The 19,484-nt window shown below is 30.9% G+C and overlaps 2 protein-coding genes across 2 annotated transcripts; both read left to right on the forward strand.

Annotated features, from left to right (window-relative positions):
• LOC109349450 (PI-PLC X domain-containing protein At5g67130-like) lies at positions 1,444-5,981 on the forward strand. The gene is made up of 9 exons (XM_019590254.1): positions 1,444-1,614; positions 1,697-1,762; positions 1,841-1,963; positions 2,092-2,229; positions 4,232-4,330; positions 4,493-4,796; positions 4,898-5,121; positions 5,496-5,582; positions 5,656-5,981. Exons 1-9 carry the CDS (start codon positions 1,606-1,608, stop codon positions 5,818-5,820), a joined length of 1,215 nt encoding a protein of 404 aa, XP_019445799.1. The 5' UTR covers positions 1,444-1,605; the 3' UTR covers positions 5,821-5,981.
• Positions 16,492-18,354, forward strand: LOC109349449 (U-box domain-containing protein 26-like). Its single transcript, XM_019590253.1, has one exon. The coding sequence runs from the start codon at positions 16,841-16,843 to the stop codon at positions 18,092-18,094; it is 1,254 nt and encodes a 417-aa protein (XP_019445798.1). The 5' UTR covers positions 16,492-16,840; the 3' UTR covers positions 18,095-18,354.

The following is a 19,484-nucleotide window of genomic DNA, read 5'->3' on the forward strand; positions in this document are numbered from 1 at the left end:
TATTTTGTAGGACAAAATAGATATTTCATTGTAGATATGAAAACATTTACACGGGTGAAGGTTGAGTAATCCAAAGCCATAATAGAAAATGAATTTCCCCTTCCTCATTGAATCCCTTATGGCCCTTCTAGCCTATCCTCAAAGCCGAGCCTACTGGTAGCTACATGGTCCTTCTAACGTAGAAATCAGATACTTTTTTAAAGTATAGGACTATTCAGTATTGAAATATGAAGAGATATATATTTATAACTTTTAAATTTTTTTAATTCAACAATAATAATAAAATGAAATATAATGGAGTTGCTACTATATTATTTGAAATGGTGAACTTCTTTCGGCCTGAAGTAACATGTAACAAATGTGTCATAAGATGGTAAAGAATAGAGTATATAAAATATATTTTGTAATTTAATACTTAATTTTATAATTTATATTCATAAATAAAACAAAATAGGATATGGGTAAGAAAACCGTAAAAAGTATAAGTTCCAAAGCAAACATGTATATATATATATATATATACTAATATTAAAGCATGATTAAGTCTAATTGAATAGGAGTATTTTTTATATTTCAAAATTTTCATTATATCCAATATTTTTATATTTGACTTTCGTAATATAAGTTGTTAATAATTTTGTAACACATATTGCAAATAATTTTGTAACATACCTATTGCATAAAACATAAAAATGAATGAAATTTAATTGGTTTTGATACATTTTCTTAACCCTCAAAATTTCAATATGTCAATAACCGTTTGAAATTCCACTATGCAGAATGGGAAAAATATTATGGGGAAGTTGAAGAGTTTGAAGGAAACTAATGTCTCTCTATGGAAACTTTGAGAAATTTACAAGTACAAGTTGAGAAATTTACGGGTACAAATTGAGAAATTTATAAAAACTTTATTCATACACTTAAAATCAGAAAAATAATAATGCGATTTGATAGGCACGAAACATTAGTCAACACGCTAGTATATATAAAAGAAAAACATATCACAATTTATTTAATTTGTATACCAAAGCTTTGGCTTAAAATTGACTCAACATATTAGAACTTTTTGTGGTCTTCTGTTCTGAGACTAATTGTAATATCAAAGATCATGAATATATCAAGATGATAACTCCAAAATTCAAATTTAAGCGAAGAGATTGGCACAATTTATTTTCAGCTCGACTAACCAACCAGTATTGGGTTAACATATTTTAACTTACTTTTTCAAGTTAGTTAGGAGAAGATTTCTTTAAATCTATCTGTTTTAAATTGTTAACAACCATTTACAATTTATCTATTTTAAATTTATTAACTACTTGCGTAATTCCTTTATTAATCAAGTAAAGTATGGGATAAAGTTAGTTAAGAGAAGATTGACACTACTTTAACACTAAATCTTTTTTCCTTAAAAAATACATCTTTATGGCAGATAAAGCTGCTGAAAAAACGTTCATATTGAGCTCACAAGTCTTATTCATATATGTAGTTGCACTCTTTAGAAATTGAAATTTCACTTTCCATCTTTATATAATTGCCAGGGATATCAGATAACATTTCATTTAACCTCTCACATTCTCTCTCCGTCACAACAAAATACATCAACAAATGATGCAGGTATGTTTTTTATTTCTGCTTTCCTCATCATCCTCTGTTTTTTCCTCTGTTCTAAAGCAGAGACTTCAATTTCCTCTTGCAGAACTCAATTTTTGTAATTACCCTTTTCGCTTTCTTGCTCCTTCTTCATTCATCACTTGCTCTCAAGGTATAAAGTAACATTTTTTAACCTTTTTTGCTTCTCTTTTTTTATAAATTTGTCTCTAAGCTCTGTTATCTTTAACAGGAAGGACAAATATGCGCATCAGACAAAAACTGCAACAAGGGTTTGCATTGCGAGACGTGTTTGGCGAATGGAAACTTGTTACCGAGGTGCACTCGAATCCAACCAGTAATCCCTACCTCAAAGGTGTCGCTTTTTTTTGTTTTTTTCTTTCTATGTTGTCATTGTTGTGCTTTCTTGGTTTTGTTACTTTTGCTGGTGTTTTGTGCCATGAATGTGGAACCTAACAAAGTCTCTTTCTTTTTTTTGAATAGGTGAAAGGGTTGCCATTTAACCATTATTCCTGGCTAACTACACATAATGCATTTGCTCTGTTAGGTAAAAAATCGGAGACAGGTTCTTTGATTCTTGCACCCACAAATCAGCAAGATACAATAACCGATCAACTTAATGTATGTTTTTTTTTTTTCCAACCTATTTTCTCCTCTTTTTTTGCTTAATGTATGTTTTTTTTCATCTCATTTTCTCCTTCTTTATTGAAAGTTATTATTGGTCACTAGGAAATTGAAACAGTTTTACCCATCTTTCAAGCATTACATCCATTAACTAGATAAAATTAATGTATCCATGTGTGAGTGTAACAGTTCATAAAAATATCTTAACATTGGTAACATATATAAGGATAGTTACATATATTGTATGTCATTGATGAGCACCATGATAATTCAAAGAATGGTATATTCTTTCTTTCTTTTTGAATTGATTGGTGTATTTTTTAAGATAGCTCTACAACTTAAAACACATGTTAGCCACAACCAAACCAAGAATTAATCCTAAAGCTTAAACAGTTGTGCAGTGATCATTTGTCGTGTCTCTCTTTATGTTCTTCTGTCTACTTACCTGCAAAGTTAAGCTTCTGCATTCTGGTCATTGGAGCAGAAAGGTCCCCACCTTCTGTTCAATAAAAAATAGAAAATGTATGGGCTTCTTGCTAAGTTTAGGTGAGGAGGAAATAATAGTCTTTATGATAGTGGTTGTTAGATGGATGGGGAATAATTTGCTTTAGAACAAAGTTTAGAGGCAGAATGCGCTGCATGTGGGAATTTATATTTTAAATTGACTTAACAACTTGGATTTCTTTACATGATTTAATTGTTCAAACAATTTGAGGTTTAGAGATTTAGGGTGTGTTAGGCTTGAATTGGAAAAGAATATTATTGTTATAACTGATTATGATTATTATTATTATAAGTAAATTTTATGTATAGATATATTAACTTAAAATCATTTTTATGTGTCACTCCTGTAATATTATCCGGCATGAAATGATTTGTTTGTAGTATTACTATTATTGATATCTTATGGTTATTTTAAAGGGTGGACTGCATAAGACTTTAAATTTATTTTATGATTACTTTATTTAAAAAATTGCAATGCCAACCTAATTAGCTTTCCATATAAAAGTAATGTAAAAAATAGGGTTTATAAGGAAAAACATTTTGCAATTTAAAAGATTATTATTTATTTAACAAAAAAAATTCAAAATTGTTAGTTTAATCTCAACTATTTTCAAATCATTTTGGAAGACAAAATGTGAAATGGACTTTTTAAAGATAATGTTTGGTTACTATGAAAGTATATCCCAAGGATGTGCTGTGGGAGTTTATATTTCAAATTGACTAAACAACTTGGATTTTCTTTATTTCTTTTTTGGTATATAACAACTTGAATTTCTTTACAGTTTACTTCAAATAGTTTATAGTTTTGTTGGATTAGTTAGGGGTAGGAATTAAATGTACTTTTTGAAGAGAATGTTTGAAATTTTCTTTCTGGGGTGACTTGCTACATTATGTTTCAAAATCTGTATCTCAATGTCTAACTCTTCAATGTACAACATAAATAAATTGACCATTTCGTTGTCTTCTAATTGAAGTTGTCATCTCAGTTGTGACTCACACGTGGTCAATTTTTTTTTTCACAACTTAGAGATTAATATTTATACAATGAAAGTATAAAGATTTATGTATATTCAATGTATTATTTATTATTTATTTGTATTACTTTTTTGAAAAATTAATAATGATAAAAAAAATAATAGATGATAGAATAATAGTATATAAAACTCTTATCACAGGGTACATTTTTTTTCTCTACATTTGGTTATTTATCTCACCAACTTTGTACCTTAACCTTATATCCACCCCAACCACTTAATTCATTAGAACTTTGATCACGTGTTAGTCACATGATAAATCTGCAAGGAGGTGATAGGTAAATGAACAGAATGGTCAATTTTAAATATTCACAAGTCCAACATCATATAGCATAATCAAAGAGTAACAATCCCTTGTTAATTTCCATTGCATATTAAATTATTACATCTTTTGAGAATATAAATGATTTCAGCTCAAAAGCTTTGGTTCCTAATGCTCATATTTTACATTTCTCTGGCAGAATGGAGTAAGAGGATTGATGCTTGACTTGTATGACTTTGAGAATGATATTTGGCTATGTCACTCATTTGGTGGCCAGTGCTATAACTACACAGCTTTTGTAAGTAATAAATGCTAATTTATTTTTTTATTCCAAATTAAGGATGATAATTAAGTACCAGATTGAAATTTGGACACTTAGCTTGTATTCCTCTGTGAATATGAAATCTCGTTATGTTTTTACTTCAATGAGTAATAGTTATCTTAAATGTGAACAATGCAGCAACCTGCCATTAATGTTCTCAAGGAGATTCAAGTATTTCTTGCAGCAAACCCATCAGAGATTGTTACTATTATTATTGAAGATTATGTTACTTCACCAAACGGCTTAACAAAGGTGTTTGATGCTGCTGGACTAAGAAAATACTGGTTTCCAGTGTCTCGAATGCCGAAAAATGGCGGAGACTGGCCAACTGTAGATGATATGGTAATGAAGAATCAGCGTTTAGTAGTCTTCACTTCAAAAAAGGCTAAGGAAGCTTCTGAAGGGATAGCATATGAGTGGAGATATTTAGTAGAAAACCAATGTAAGCTCTACAATTTTATAAAATTCTAAGTTTACTTTGGTAAAGGCATTTTCAATTAAATTGGTAAAAATGTTAATGAGGTTTGAGAGTGCAATTTGCAGATGGAAATAATGGTATGAAGGCTGGTTTATGCCCAAATCGTGCTGAATCGCCGTCGCTGAACACAACATCCAGATCATTAGTCCTGGTGAACTTCTTTAGAGATGTTCCAGATGTAACTAAATCTTGCAGAGACAATTCAGCTCCATTGCTTAGCATGGTCAACACTTGCTATCAAGCAGCTGGCAAACGTTGGCCTAATTTCATTGCTGTTGATTTCTACAAGGTGCTACAAATTATACTTGAAAAAAAAAATAGCATTTGAATTGAAAGAATAATGCTAGTCACACATCACCTCAAGTTTACACTACTATTACACACATACTCTGATTTTGTCACTTAACACAGAAGTGTTATGAGGTGTTTGATGTTGATGTGCACACCAATCATGTTATTTATACAACTAATTTGTACAACAAGGTTATACAACAATATCGAATGCTTACCCAAGAAGGGATGTTGTCAACTTTGTTGTACAAAAAATATTTTTTATGTGCGCGCTGCGCACCAAACATTGTTCAAATTTTTATTGTCTACTTTGAATAAGAGAATTGTGATGTATTGTTAAACATAACCAAATTCTATACATTGATGTTTTAGAGAAGTGATGGAGGAGGAGCTCCAGAAGCAGTAGATGCTGCCAATGGTCATCTAGTATGTGGGTGTAAAAACATAGCCTCCTGCAAGGTATGAACAATTACTTTCACTGATCCATTACCCTGTTGTAAGTTTGCATTATAATGAATTTTGATTTGTGCAGGAAAACATGACTTTTGGAGTATGTGATTTATTACCTGAGGCTGAAACAACTCCTCATCAAGCACTACCACCACATGCCTCCTTTGGCTTTCAAAATTGCAAGCCAGTTGATTTGTTGTGGTTGTTTGCCACTACTCTTCTTGTGGCCATGCTCTTATTTTGGTAGAAGCAGGATAAAAAAATGTGAAGAAAACATTTCCATTTTTATTTTATGCAACTGTAGTTTTGTACTTTTGTTTATGTTTTGTGGTAGCTGTAGTGATAATTTTTGTGTGGTAGTGGGTATGCTAGCATCTTCATTTAGGCGTGGGAATACTATTTTAACTTGTACCTTTTTGGAGCAAAGATAGTAATTTATAGCTCAATATATAGATAGTTAACCAATTTCTATACAGTGAAATCATCTTATAGAGTGAACACGAACTATAAAATGATTTCATATAATCTTTTTCTAATAGGCTTGGTATGTGTGACTATTTCAATAGTTAAGGCCAATTACCAAAATGATAGACCAACATGTTTGGGCCATTCTAACAAGGGGTATGTATAAAGCCACACGAAAGTATGAAATCATGTGGAAGGCCTTTATAAAAACTAAAAAATTAATAATTAATCTTCCATGTGAAGTCCAGAAGGCTTTTATTTGGATTTTCTTAACCTTAACTCTTATCACTTAGGATAAGAGCCTAAAAAAATAAATTGCATGGTAAAATTAAATGTTTAATGTTCTAAATGCTAACAAACTTAGTTTCCAAATCATTTTTATATTGTTTAACTCCTTGGTTGAGGTTAAGAAAACCCAACGGATGGGTTAAAATAACCTTCAATTTATTTTTACAATATGGTTTTATAAGGAATCCCTATGGGTAAGAAAATTAAACTAGTTGGTGTCAAAAATGAAACAATGACCTAAAAACATAAAAAATGGCGTAATGTTGCTGGCGCACACGGACTCGCTCCAGTAACAAACAGTGAAGACGGGAATACCAACAAAAAAATGACAAATAAAACCAGGCACGCACAACCTTAGGCATATAAATATATTTTTTTTTTTGTAAAAAATATAACTATAGAGTAGTTCTAGATAGTTTAAACTTTAAACCTATCATATGGCCCTGCACCATAATACAGGCAAGATCTTGTTTAAGGCTTGCTTCCAATTACGATAATGTGAGTACCCTAGTTTTACTCGTTAATACATCAATTCAATGACAAGGTCAAAAGAAGCAAGTTTTCTCACTTAATTATGGTCCTTTGTGGCCGTTGTCATACAACAAGTGTAAGCCTTTAGACTTTAGAGCAGCCTCAAGTTGTTTTTAAGGTTATTTTTAATGGAATAAAAATATTCTTATTTTGTTTTCCAATGTGTCATTCTTATTTTTTATTTTTTGTTTTTAAATAATATCATTATGTTGTTGTTCTTAGTTAAGGGAAAGTGAAAAGAAAAATGGATATTGTGGAAAATGATAGACGTTGTGATACTCAAATAATAATAAGAATAATATTTACTATTGTGAAAAAAAATATATTTTATTTTTATTTTATATGAAATTGTAATAAAATATAAATTAATATATGGAACCGAAATAAAAATGGAGATATTGTTTGTGAGATTCTGGTTACTCATACCTCCAACGCTCCAACATACACTGAAATATTGGTTGCAACATGGTAAAGTATGGACCCGGATCCTCTCAACTAGTTGGAGATTGCAACACAATAAATTATTTTTTAATAAGTAATTTTTAAAATTCACAAAATTTGTTTTCTCCTTATACTTCAGTATTAGATTATGCGGAGAGGATTTGAATCTCCAAAAGTATACTCCACTTGAATATTCATTTAGTTTATTTTATAAAATAAAATACACTTATTAACAAATCATTTAGTTTATTTTATAAAATAAAATACACTTATTAACAAAAACGAGAAAAACTCCCAAATAAGACTCTACTCTACTCTTTTAGAGGGTTCATGTTAGATAAAACTAAAATTTCTTTTGGTACAAACAATATGTCTTGAAATTTTTTTGGGTAGAAATGTCTAGTTCTAATTACACAACAATGATGTGTTGAATTTGGCTACATTCATGGGCTATCTGCTATGATGTTTGTCATGAGGCATTCTATATATCCTGTGTCATGCTTTAGCCAGTTTCTTCCATTTGCATTATTTAAGATTGAATTGTGCATGTCATTCTAAACTACAATTAAACTTAAATAATCACAATTTAATCGGTTTTTGGAGACGGTCAACAAGTGTTAAAGGTTAATGAATATATAAATAATAACGTATGGCGAACACGTTTTTTTTTTTATGAATCTAGCGAACTCGTTTAACACATGCCATAAACCAAAATAATTGCTTGATATAATAAACTATCATAACATTTAAACGACCAACAGGAGAAAAATAAACCATTTGGAGGGTTGGCCGTGCAGAATATCTATATTATAGTGTAAAAGAAATGTATAAAGACTGTTAACTAACTAGTATACAATCCGCAATGTGGATCACTATGTCAATATAGCTTATCCGTTCTGAAATTATAATTAATTTACAGAGTATATGAAGCCAAAACTTATTCCCAGAAAAATTGTGAACTTGCGTAGGTAATTAATTGGACTTTGGATTATCTAACTTAATTTTTTTGGGGCATTGTCATTTTGCCCCCTTTGTGGAAATATTTTTTCCCTGTATTCACTTTATGCATGTTCTAGTTAATTGAATGAAATGATTATTTGAACAAAGTTACAAAGTCCCAAAAGAGTCTGGGTTAACAATCTAAACCCGTTTAATTGTTGCATTTTAAGTGTTCACTCTTAATTATTAGTGGATTATTAGTTACATCGATCCCATGTAAGTATTTACAATAGTTCAGTGGCTTACCTTAATAATCTTAATTGTTCTACTTCACTTCATCCTATGTTTTGTCTTATTTGACGCACATGAAAGAAGAAACAAGAGGGTTTAGATTTAAATCGTAGAGTAATAGTTTTGAGCCCATTAAACTAATTTATAAGCAAGGTTACATGTATATTATTTATAAAAAAACGCATAAGTAACATTGTTTATCTACATGTAGGCAAGATTACACACACACACACATATATATATATATATATATATATATGTGGAATTTAAAATGTGTATGGAAAGTTCTAGATCTAAATATGAGTATAAACAAAAAATAATGAGTTACTCGAAATAATTCCTTGTCTAAGATGATGAGTTTTGTGCACACTAGTGTTGTTCAATAAGAACGCAAAATAAAGGTACATTACATCCAATTGGGAGGACTTTAGTGGCCAACTTTGACTGAAACTGAATCTGAATATGCTACTGCCGCAATTTAAGCATGTGTATCAAATACCAAATTCATTCCATCATGAAAAAATGACAAATTTTCTTCGTAATGATATACTTTGAGAAAGAAATTATAGTTATGAATGATTTTTTTAAGATGCATGTAAAAATAGAAAGTAAGTGACAGATAAAGACGATTTTATTTTTAAGATATTCATATAACGCAATTATTCTCCTAATATAAGTATGCCACCAACATTTTAATGTTTTAAAGAAATGATAAATCAACTTCATAGATGTCCTAAATATCTTTCTAACTACTAAAATGGAAATTTTCTAATGTTTTACTTATTTCGGAGACGGTAGAATATTTCTCTTTTCATTTATAGTTTATTTCTTTAGGTACTACGAGGATATATGTTACAAGAATGTAACAATGCTCCTTTTTTATATTTTGAAGATAATTGAGTATTTGTTTTTTCATTTAAAATTTATTTCATTAAATAATAGGGGGACCCTTAGAAAAATATATTAGAAATGTGTCATAATGTTGTTCTTTATTATTCATATAAATATTACATATATATAACTTTTCTCATATAGAATGATGGGTAAATTATCTTTATATGAAAATATATCACCACTCTTAAAATAATACTCTTGGTCCATAAATCTTCTTATTTATTGAAAGGGGCTTGTGGGGACTTTCAAATTTCAAAAATCAAAATCCATATAAATAGTATTATAGACAATGCTGGAAACTGTAGCATCTCAACGTGAAGAGCATATATATTGTGTTATATGATGTGCTATTTTATATATCATTTATAATTCATTAAAAAATATTTAAATTAAAATTTTAATAATTAAATATTTTTGATCATTCACATTTAATATAATGATATATAAAGTGATATACTGTTTTTCACATAAGATATCTCTCCACAGAGTCAGGCTCGGGCGTTAGAGTCAGAGACAACAGTTCAAAATATAGACTTTATGAGAGGACCACCATAGACATTGATATGATATGTTTGAATGAGCAGATACGTGGTGAGCAAATGGTTCAACATAGTGGAAAGTGGGCTCAATTATTACTCAAAATATCTTATTAATATTATTTGATGAGTGAGTAAAAAATATATATATATATTAAATTAGTAGATTAGACGAATCAAGGGGAAAGATTGAAATCTTAGGGCGAATCACAAGGCCAGCTAGGCTTTGCTTAGTTTCCACTCTCATGCCTATCTCTGGTGTCTATTTCTATGGGTGGGATTTGGTGCCATTAATGTTTCCAAATATAAATTTTTTGCTTATTATTTTGTAAATTGATTATAAAGCTTGAGATTAGATGGTAAGGGGTTGATCTAGCTAAGTAAAGATTTAGAATCTAAATTCTAGATATACCATTCTGTTGAAATGTTAAATACTATGGAGGAAATTATTGTTATCTATTATAATTCTAACCACTTGAATAGAATTATCTTTCTTAAAAGTTACACGAAAAATAAGAATAGTTGTAAAGTTAAAAAGATATCTATAATCTATAAATTTAACTCAGAACCATAACCACGAGGTCAAGTTAGGAAAGAGATTAGCTGTATCAAATTGTGTTTTATTTATGTTTCGGACCATCTAGAATATTATTTTTTATTGTAGTTTTTTTTTCATATAGTAATATTTAATGGTTATTTAAAACATGTCTTCATTCAGCGTAATAATTTGCTTTTGTGGTACCTTTAGAATGGTAATGAGTACCCAGATCTGCTGTACCTGCCAAAATACCCACAATGGATTGAGTTTGGGTCTGTGTTTTTGGATTCATGGGTAATAAGACCCAAGATTTTAAGATCCACTATTAGATGAGTTTGGGGTCCGGATAATGACGTACTCAGACCCATAGATATCCAGACCTGCTATTCTTTCATATATATATATATGAGTAGATTCACTTACTCCACATATTAGTTATCAATTACAAGGAAATCTAATTGTTTGAATGAGTAGAGATATACCATCAGATTTCCCTAAAATTGATGGTTAAACCTAAGATGTAGAATATGTGGATCCCTATATATATTGGTAATCCATAATATTATATTGTTAAATCGTAAATATAATTGATATGATGTTAAACATTGTGTTACATTGTTAAGTAGTGATGTAATATAATATTATATTGATTGAATAATTCTTATTAAATCAATTTTATGTCATAATTTTGAAATAGTTAATTTAAAATATATTTTAAATTCTAAATTATTTTTTATATTTTTTTATTTTATTGATTACTTAAATAACATATAAAATTGTATTAAACAAATACAAAATTACAAAAGTTACTATAAACTATTTTTAATGTTTTTAATTTTTGGGTACCTGCAGATCCACTAGATAGCAAACCCAGTGAGTATCAGTATGGCTCTGAAACGGGTCTGAATAAAAAAATGAAACAACGGGACAGATCCGGATAATACACTATCCAGATCCAACCAAACTCATTGTCAATACCTCATCCACTAAAATCCCTTCAATTAGGGCTGCCATTGGTGACAGAAATATATTCATAAAGAATTGAAGATAACCTATGAGTAAAAAAAAGCAGAACTAAGTTAGCACTTCTATGGGCTCTTCTCACTGAAGTAAAATCCAACTTCACATGTTTCTAGGAATGCTCAGTGCATAGCTTTCTACAATTAATTTTTTAAAATGGTTAAGTCAGTCAATTGTGCCCTCTATAGGATATGTGTTGAGCACTGTGCCAAATTTCTTTAGGGGAACAACAGGACCAGCCACTTCTTTTATTGTATTACAAATATTCCCAATTCAATTTGATCTTAGTTTAAAGTTTTATAGTTACAATCGTGTGCATATATGAAATAAGAGTTTAATGGACGTGTGTTGGTACTGTAATTTTTTTTGTTGGGAGTATTGTTTGCTTTTTTTATATTACTTATATTTTACCATTTAATAATAATTAATGTTGTCTGAGCCATGCAACAACACAGCATAGCAAATATGGTGCACCAATAGCAATCGAACAACACATGTGGCACCACTAAAAATTATAAATAATTCACCCATGACAAAACCCATACATACTCTGGTATATATTTTTTATGGATAACATATGGATGTACTTAGTTTCCAATCAAACCTATCATAATGCTCTCCCCATTCCATTTTTTATAGAATACTCTTTGAGTGAAAAAGAGAAAGGAATGAGAAATAAAGTGAATTTTAGTGTTGTTTAATTGTATAGAAAAAGAAGAGAAAGAAGTGACTTTTTATCAGTGAAAACATGTCATGTCAATTAAAAAAGTTAAATATTCATTATTATTATTTTGTTTTTGATTCAATATTATTAATCTGAAACATGATTTAGAACATATTTTAGAACAACAGATTTTAGTCTCTCTACTTGTCTCATTTTCTTTTTACTTTGGAGGAGAAAGAAATGTGATGGCCCCACTCATTTTCATTATCTCTCCTTAAACTTTCCTCTAAACCAACAAAGAAAAAAAATCATATTTCTATTTAACATCTCTCCTCTCTTTCTTTACACTCTACTTTGTAATTGTAATGCTATAAGTAAAATATAGATTTTTATTGAGTTTGTAAAATATGAAAGAAGATATAGTATATAAAAAGAGAAATGAAAAAAGAAAATAAAAAAGAAATAAAGAATGTAGTAGGAGAGGGTGAAAGAAAGGGTGAAACAGCTGGAAAGACGTGGGATGAAGGGAAAAGGGTGAGTTATAGAGGAAGCTGTAGCTGCAAAACATTGCCTGGTTGACTGGAGACAACATGGTCATAGTTTGGTGTCATTCCTGCTCCTCCTTCTGGCCCTTATTTATCTTCCCCACACGCGTCTCCTTAATCCACACCGCCCTCTTTTCTTCCTCCAATTCATTCATTCCTACCAACACAATTACTACAATCCCTTCTATAATTACCTTCACCCAGTACAACATATTTCATATTTGTCCAAGATAATCACAAATTTCAATGTAACACAAAATCTTGTGTGAGACATTTTTTTCCAACGAAAATGCACTTTCTTAATTTTTTTTATAGAAACAATCAAAATGAACAGACAAATCTGTTACCTTTGATAGAGTTGTCTCTTCTTACTTTTTGGGCTTAGTCCTGTTTTTAGTTTCTATGAAGTATGGTTTCTTGAATTTAGTTTCTTTTTTTAAATAATTGATTAAGGCTGATACAAACTTGTTTGTTTAAATTTTAGTCTAACACATTAGTTGATACTATGTTTTTTGTATTTAATCATTATAATGGGTTGACGATTTAAACATAATCCGCATAAGAATGTAAATGAAGCAAATTATTTAAAAAACAACAGTGACTAATTAAAAAAAGGTATCAAAATCGTGATCATTAAGAATGTAATTGAAGCAAATTATTCTGGAAATTTTTGTTTGTCCCAACTTTGCTTGATTGAAAGTTGATTTTTCACTCTTTAAGTTGGTTTATCAATAATTTTATTTTTTGGCAAAATTTTATTTAAGAGTTTAATATCTATGCATTGATAATATAAAGATTAATACATAATCAATACATCGTCCATCCTTTATTTAGATCATTTTTTTTAAAAGTAAATAATAATTGAAAATTAATAATAAATCATATAATTAGAGTATAAAAACTCATACACTATTGATGTATTACATCACTTTCTCTTTATTTAATAGACCGTAAAGATTCCGTATTCAAACTCTTACCTGGTTTGTCAAAAAATACCATTATACCATATGAGTCTTTTAGAATTTTTATCCCATTTTGGTTTGAAGAAAAGGAGTAAATCAAAGATGAAGAATGAACCTTGTATAGGTGTCACTCATCGAACCACATCCACTCATAAGGGACCACTTATGAAGGGTGGTGAGCACACTTTAATGTTATCCACACGAAAGTTGTTTTTGCCCCATAAAGAGCTGGATAGACAACTTGGACCCCCCCACTTCCCTTCCTAATCTCCTCATCCTTGACCTTTGACTCGCCACTATTATTAAATCATTCAAATTAATCATATTCTCTAACTAATTTGCAGCACCACCCTTTCATTTTGTTTATTATCCGAATTCCTCATTTGTTTTGTATGACATTTCCAATATCCCTGTAACTAACTATTTCATATTTTATTTTTCTAGAATACAATATGTTAGTATTAATTGGCATATAATTTAATTTAATGGAGTAAGAATTCTCTCTAATACCGAATATATAAGTACTGTCAAAATAAAAGAAAAAAAAATATAATATGAGATTTTTATCCTTTTATATAAAATAAAATAAAACAATTTTTTATTACAAATAAAGGAAAAACAAGTACTTATCTATGTAGTACTTCATAGGATCTTTGTTCTATTCAAAGATAATTGATTGAAAAATTTATTGCCAATAAATTCAATAAATTCAACTTAACTAACTAGAATTATTGAATTAGAATTAGTACTAGAAGAATGCGAGTATGTTGTAAAAATAGTATACACAAAGTGCATTGATATATATGATTATAAGTAGTGGACTTTAACCATTAAAATTTCTTCATATATTTTTTAGTTAATCATTTGAAACACTAACTAATTGCTTTATTTTAAGAACTACTTCAACCATGTAACCTATAAATAGACCCAAAAAAAACATGCATCTTTTGAATGGCAGACATATCTACGATCTTACATATTTTCTTTCTCTTTATTTTTAACCACACAACTCCAAAAATTCAATAATGAAGTGGTATACCAATAAGTTAATTCATTTATAATTCTAAAAATAAAATTAGCATTAAGCTATTAATTAAGTTTGCAGGCAGCATATAAAGTTTGTGTAGTAGTAACTTGATTATAAAACTATTGCATCGAATTAGGTATTTAGTCCAGTTTTTAGCATATTAGGATTTGAATCAAACATAAGGATTATTCAGTTTGATTTACATTCATTTTCACCGTTAGAAACGAATTAACTACCAACAATTTGATTCACCGAATCACATTAATTTTTGTCAAGTGTTTATAGATTTGATATCGTGTTATCTTTCCTTCGTAGACTCTATTTACTCCAATTTACTCGAATGTTATAAAAAATTGGTTAGTTACTTTTTTTTGCATATACTATCATATATCAAGTATCACATAATTGTTAGTTGTTTATTGGTTTTGTGATTTTGAATCCTATAAATCGTAAATTAAATTGATTGAAACAATTTTTAAAAAATTAACCAAACTAAAATGTAAGAACCAAATCAAATCACATTTTTTAATTTGGCTCGGTTCAACTCTATCAATTTCAATGATCAATCTGAATAACTTTAATTCTATCATTTTACAACTTTATTGCAATAATTGCATAAATGCACTAATTAAAGTATATCTAGACTCCTTAAACGAGCTAAAGGGATCGCACCACACCAAATTCCCAATGCAACAAAATACTGCTTTTTAATATTTTAATTTTAGGATAAAAGCGTTGATTATTTTGCAGCTTATACACTCATGTTCATGCAACACACTAGTCCAATCAAAACTCCTCAAATATAAATGGGCTAAGTGACATGCACGCTAGCCAATTGACATCATCATTATTATCTATTAAAGAAGAGAGTGGCTTTTATATCCTCAGTTAATACGTTCCTTCTAGTTTATCTAAAAAAAACATATTCCTAATTTCTAATTTTTTTATTTATGTTTTGATGTTTTAGAAACATATTACACATTTATAATTTACTTTATAACTTTATAATTATTTATCACCTCTATTTGTTCACTCTCTATTACTCATTTGTTAGTTTAGTTTTAAATGTGCATTAGATAATGTTACTTTATTTAAATTGTATCAAAATTTTAGATTAATTAATATTTTCCTAAACTGTGTATATAACTTTAAATAGCAAAGTATTGAAACAGAGAATATCACTTCATAAGTTATAATGATAACATTGTTTTATAAGATATTTATTATATTTTTATTAAATAATAGTCAACATTTTAAATAACTATCCATACATAATTAAATTTATAAACGACAAAAATAGATAAGATAATTTAAAAAAAAAAACAGATAAATAGCAATAGACTAATATAACATTTAGAAAAAAACAGCTCTTTACTTACACTTTTCTTTTTATCATTGCAAGAGTTTTGACAAGATGATTATAATTAAGTTTATGCAAATAAACAATTAATCATTTAGTCAAATCCCTCTGTTGTATGATGTAACGAACCAGCAGCTAATCACACATTGATTTTCGGATAGATAACTTTCATAACACCCAACTTACAACTGAACAGTCTTAAAGCTTTCTATATAACAAAGCAAAGTGTGTAGGGTCAAAAAGAAGCTAAGAAAAGAATAGGAAAAGGGAACAAAAAGAGTGCCATGGAAAAAATCCATGAATGCAAAGATGAAAGGGACATATGAAAGAAAAAGCATTTAAAGAAGGAGCGATATGCAAAGTGACACTCAACAAATAAAAACAATAAATGGAGGCAAAAATGAAAAGGAAGACGCAATTAGTTGATAGACACAGGAGTAAAATTGTAGGCAGTAAATAAATGTGGAACCCATACATAGCATATTTCCTTTGACCAATCCTTTGTCTTTAATCTCATTCCCAACCAGAGTTAGATTCCAAGTTAGATGCCACCACACGTGTGGTTTAGACCAACAAAAAATAAACCAGTCAGATAAGAAGCAGAGGGCATTGCAGGAACTCAGGTCAGTCCTTCTCTGTTCCTGTTGGGTATGTTCCTCTGTTCCATCTTTTAACATAAGAGAAACAAAGAAAGCTTTTTATCTTTTTTGTTCTTTCTTTCTCGTATCATTCCCTACACAACACAAACACACTCTTCCTCATTGCAATGCCTATCAGTTTGGAACCGTTGGAGTTAGCGGTTCAAGTTCCATACCACTTTCGGTGCCCAATCTCCTTAGAGCTCATGCGAGACCCGGTTACTGTCTGTACCGGTCAGACCTACGACCGTCCAAGTATCGAGTCATGGGTTGCTACTGGCAATAGCACGTGCCCTGTTACCAGAACCCCTCTCACCGATTTCACTTTTATCCCTAACCACACCCTTCGCCGATTAATCCAAGATTGGTGCGTCTCCAACCGCGCTTTCGGGGTTGAACGTATCCCTACACCCAAACAGCCCGCAGAACCTTCCTTAATCCGTTCCCTTTTAAACCAATCTTCTTCAAACTCAGCACCTTCAAATATTCGCATCTCTGCACTTAGAAAACTTCGTAGTTTTGCACGGGATTCGGAAAGGAATCGTTCTCTTATTGCCTCACACAACGTTTGTTTTGTTCTGCTTAACATAGTTTTCGATTTCAGTCATTCTAAGAGATTCGGTTCTGATGAGTTAAACCATGAGGCACTTGCGTTGCTTGTGTTTTTTCCGTTGTGTGAGGTGGAATGTAATTCTGTGGCATATGATTCTGATAAGATTAGTTATTTAGTGAGGCTGTTATTCCATCCTTCTTTGGATGTTCGAGTTAACTCAGCCGCGATGATCGAGATCGTCGCGGCTGGGACTCGTTCATCTGAGTTGAGGGCTCGGATAAGTAATGTTGATGAAATCTATGACGGTGTCATTGATATTTTGAAGAACCCGATTGCGTTTCCTCGCGCTCTCAAGATCGGGATTAAGGCGTTGTTTGCATTGTGTTTGGTGAAAGAGACGCGCCACAAGGCGGTGGCGGCGGGAGCGCCGGCGGTGCTTGTGGATCGGCTGGCGGATTTCGAGAAGTGTGATGCGGAGAGGGCGTTGGCGACGGTGGAGCTTCTGTGCCGGATTCCGGTGGGGATCGCCGCGTTTGCAGAGCACGCGCTGACGGTACCGCTGTTAGTGAAGATAATACTTAAAATCTCCGATCGGGCGACGGAGTATGCCACCGGGGCGCTGCTGGCGCTGTGCTCGGAAAGCGAGCTGTGCCAGAGTGACGCGGTGGCGGCGGGCGTGCTGACTCAGCTGCTGCTTTTGGTTCAGAGTGATTGCACGGAGAGAGCGAAGAGGAAGGCGCAATTGTTGCTGAAGCTTCTTCGGGATTCGTGGCCTCAAGATTCTACCGGCAATTCTGATGATTTTGCATGCAGCATTGTGCCGTTTTGATCATTTCTCCTCTTTTGTTGTAATCTCCAAAATTTGCAATTTTTGTTAGTGAAAAATTATTTAGATTGTTAAAAAAATGGACATAAACTGTGAAGTTTGAGCTTTTAGAAATGGGTAAATAGAACTATAATTATGTATTCATTTACTTATTCTCTTCTCTTTGTACGTAAGAATTGTTGTCAAAGAACATAAGAAAATGTTTATCAGCAGAGGTTGTAATTCTGTTAAGATTGGAAATAGAGCTAACTTTTTCCTTCTTTTGTATAAGCTAGTAGAGTTTATGAATTTAATTTTGATTGTAATGTTTGGTGCCTGGTTTTTTGTTTAGTGAATGAATTTGGTGGCATGTGGGAATCTTGTGGTTATTGGGTAGAAAGGACATTCACTGTCATATGGTGAAGTACACGTTTCTGATAGGTCCATAGATGGAAGTGTTTTTGACTTCCAAGGAATATCATTTTGAATAATCATTGTGTTGGCAACTCCTATCCATTGCTTCTCCTATTGCTAGCTTCAAGCAGAAAGATATCCTTCTGCCTCATGCTGAAGCACCAAACTCACTGTTTTGATCATCACATAAATGTTATCAATAGCAGATATGTATCAAACATTAGATATGGTAGAAGTTTATGATATCATATCTTATTATGCTTGTATCATGTCTTAACCATCAAACAAACAATATCATATGTTAATTAGAACGCTTTTTATCTTAAGCAGTGATCATTCAAGGGTCCCAACTCAGTTTTATATTTTATTTTCAATCCAATATACCCATGAAAAATGATGTCACTAATATTAACATTGCTTACATGAGATTGATTTAGTAATGACAAAATAAATGTTGCATAATATAATTGACATAACATGTTAAAGATAAAATATACAATACAATAGTTACTGTAATGCAAGGATATCCTTTTGGTATGGGCCATATACTGCTGTTAAGAACATCAGTACTAGTATATGACTATAGAATTTGAGCAAGAACAAATCAGAGAGAACAGCAGGGTTGCACGAGTTTGAAAGGTCTTTGAATAAAAAGGAAAGTAAGGGCACATGTGAGGGAACATGGTGGGATCTAGAGGGTCCCAAGGCAAGAAATTTGAAAATGGTTTATGTGGCCTACAAATAGAGGGGTGACTGTCACATGTTGGTGAGAACAAAAACCATGGAATCACATGGGGTACATGGGTGCTTGCTTATATGTTTTTCTCCTCTCCCTCTTTTCATTTTTTGTGATGTTTACTATTATGACTTATAGTGCTCACTCATACATCACATGCCAGAGCCAAATTTGTTTCAGCTCCACAGTCACTAGAAGATTAGGGTTCAATTTGTAGCACTAGGGACCCATCATTTTATGTCATCCTTTTAGCTTTTTCTAAAT

The sequence above is a fragment of the Lupinus angustifolius genome, chromosome LG06 (assembly GCF_001865875.1).
Source record: "Lupinus angustifolius cultivar Tanjil chromosome LG06, LupAngTanjil_v1.0, whole genome shotgun sequence".
NCBI lineage: Eukaryota > Viridiplantae > Streptophyta > Magnoliopsida > Fabales > Fabaceae > Lupinus > Lupinus angustifolius.

Excerpts from the sequence above, each read along its gene's own strand:
- LOC109349450 (XM_019590254.1), top strand. Across the intron at positions 2,230-4,231 it reads CAATAACCGATCAACTTAAT|AATGGAGTAAGAGGATTGAT; the intron begins GTATGTTTTTTT and ends TTTCTCTGGCAG. Across the intron at positions 4,331-4,492 it reads GCTATAACTACACAGCTTTT|CAACCTGCCATTAATGTTCT; the intron begins GTAAGTAATAAA and ends TGAACAATGCAG.
- LOC109349449 (XM_019590253.1), top strand. The coding sequence starts at position 16,841 with ATGCCTATCAGTTTGGAACCGTTGGAGTTAGCGGTTCAAGTTCCATAC.